The 2,500-nt window shown below is 38.0% G+C and overlaps 1 protein-coding gene across 1 annotated transcript in view; it reads left to right on the top strand.

Annotated features, from left to right (window-relative positions):
• LOC123500876 (tolloid-like protein 2) overlaps positions 1-2,500 on the top strand; it is a 72,453-nt gene that overhangs the window by 50,761 nt on the left and 19,192 nt on the right. Inside the window, 2 exon segments of the mRNA XM_045249462.1 lie at positions 2,284-2,325; positions 2,328-2,405. Coding sequence (XP_045105397.1) covers positions 2,284-2,325; positions 2,328-2,405 — 120 coding nt within the window.

The raw sequence follows: 2,500 nt of genomic DNA, 5'->3' as shown, positions 1-2,500 counted from the left end.
CTATTTTCCTCATTTTCCCCTCTTTTTGTCCTGCTATCCTGTATTTTTCCCCTTCTTCTCCTTTTTCCCCTCTCTCCTACTTTTCGGTCTTATTTCCCCTTCTCTCTTGAATTTTCCCCTTTTCCCCTCACTCTTTCCTTTTTCCTCCCTCATTCAATCCTTTGCATTTTCCTTCATTTTCCCCTCGTATTACACAATTCCTCTTTTTTCCCCTCACATTACGCATTTCTTCCTTTTTCCCTTTTCCCCTCACTTAGCCTTATGTTCAGTATTCATCTATCCCCACAATACAAATAATCTCCCCTCTTTTTCCCCTCACGATCTCATTTCCCTCTTTTTTCCCCTCACTCTTAATGTTCTGTATTCATTTTCTATTCCCTCTACAAATGCATAATCTCCCCTCTTTTTCCCCTCACGATCTTATTTCCCTCTTTTCCCCTCACTAAACTCATCTATTTATTTCCTCTAGAAATGCATAATCTCCCCTCTTTTTCCATTTTTCCCCTCACTAAACACTAATATACATTCTTTTCCTATATCTTCTACAAATACATTATCTCCCCTCTTTTTCCCCTCACTAAATTCAGTATTTTCTCTTATCTCTATACATAATCTCCCCTCTTTCCCCTTTTCTTCTCCCCTCACTATCTTATTCCTTCTATACAAAATACATTATTTCCCCTCTTTTTTCCATTTTCCTCCTTTTTCCCCTCACTACTAAACTCAGATTCCTTATTCCCTTTACCAATACATAATCTCCCCTCTTTTCCCCTCAAAAACCCTACGATAAACCGAAAAGTATTTTTCCTTATCAATTCCCTCTGCAAATAACAATCTCCCCTCTTTTTCCCCTTTTTCCTCCTCACGATTCCATTTTCCCCTCAGTAACCCCTAAGATTCAGTATTATTTCCTTATTCTCAACAATTACATTATCTCCCCTCTTTTTCCCTTGTTTCCCCTCACGACCTCATTTCCTCCCTCTTTTTCCCCTCACAAAACCCTTAGAATCAGTATTTATTCCCTTATTTCCTCGACAAATACATAATCTCCCCTTTTTCCCCTCACGATCTTTTCCCCTCAATAAACCCTAATATTTAACATTTTCCTACATCTTAAACAAATAATCCCCTCTTTTTCCCAGATTCAATATTTATTTCCTTTTTCCCCTCTACAAATACATAATCTCCCCTCTTTTTCCCCTCAATAAACCCCAATGTTCAGTATTTTTCTATATCTACAAATCTACATAATCTCCCCTCGTTTCCCCTCACAGTATTTTCCTATAGCTTCTACAAATCTACATAATTAATTTCCCCTTTTTTCCCCTCAGTATTTTTCTGCATATTCTACATAATTAATATCCCCTTTATAAATAGATAATCTCCCCTCGTTTCCCCTCACAGTATTTTCTTATATCTTCTGCATAATCTCCCCTTTTTTCCCCATTTTCCCCTCACTAAACCCGAAGATTCAGTATTTATTTACTTATTCCCTCAACAAATACATAATCTCCCCTCAATTTTCCCTTGTTTCCCCTCACTATCTAATTTCCTCCTATTCCTTTACAAATACATAATCTTCCCTCTTTTTCCCCTCACTGAACACTAAGAATCAACATTTTTCCTTTATTCCCTCTATAAATAGATAATTTCCCCTCGTTTCCCCTCACAGTATTTCCCTATATCTTTTACAAATCTACATAAATTAATTTCCCCTCGTTTCCCCTCAGTATTTTCCTATATCTACAAATCTACATAATTTATCTCCCCTTTACAAATACATAATCTCCCCTCATTTTCCCCTCAAATAGATAATCTCCCCTCGTTTCCCCTTAGTATTTTCCTATATCTACAAAATTAATTTTTCCTTTACAAATAGATAATCTCCCCTCTTTTTCCCCTCGTTTCCCCTCAAATAGATAATCTCCCCTCGTTTCCCCTGAGTATTTTCCTATATCTATAAAAATCTACATATTTTTTTCCTTTACAAATAGATAATCTCCCCTCTTTTTCCCTCGTTTCCCCTTAAATAGATAATCTCCCCTCTTTTTCCCCTCGTTTCCCCTCAAATAGATAATCCCGCTCGTTTCCCCTGAGTATTTTCCTATATCTACAAATCTACAATAATTTTTCCTTTACAAATAGATAATCTCCCCTCTTTTTCCCCTCGTTTCCCCTCAAATAGATAATCCCGCTCGTTTCCCCTGAGTATTTCCCTAGATCTAGAATAATTTTTCCTTTACAAATAGATAATCTCCCCTCTTTTCCCTCGTTTCCCCTCAGGTCGGTTCTGCGGGGGTCTGCGGCTGCCCAAGAGAATAGTGAGCACGGGAGTCGCATGCTGGTATCCTACGTCACTTCTGTCAACCAGAATGGACACAGAGGCTTCACTGCTGGCTATGAAGGTATGTCTGTATGTATGTATGTATGTGTGTCTGTGTGTCTGTATGTGTGTGTGTGTGTGTGTCTCTCTCTCTCTCTCTCGTGTGTGTGGAAGATA

The sequence above is a fragment of the Portunus trituberculatus genome, chromosome 8 (genome assembly GCF_017591435.1).
Source record: "Portunus trituberculatus isolate SZX2019 chromosome 8, ASM1759143v1, whole genome shotgun sequence".
In the NCBI taxonomy this organism is placed as follows: domain Eukaryota; kingdom Metazoa; phylum Arthropoda; class Malacostraca; order Decapoda; family Portunidae; genus Portunus; species Portunus trituberculatus.
Note: the sequence above shows the minus strand (reverse complement) of the source record. Positions and strands in the feature narration are given on the sequence as shown.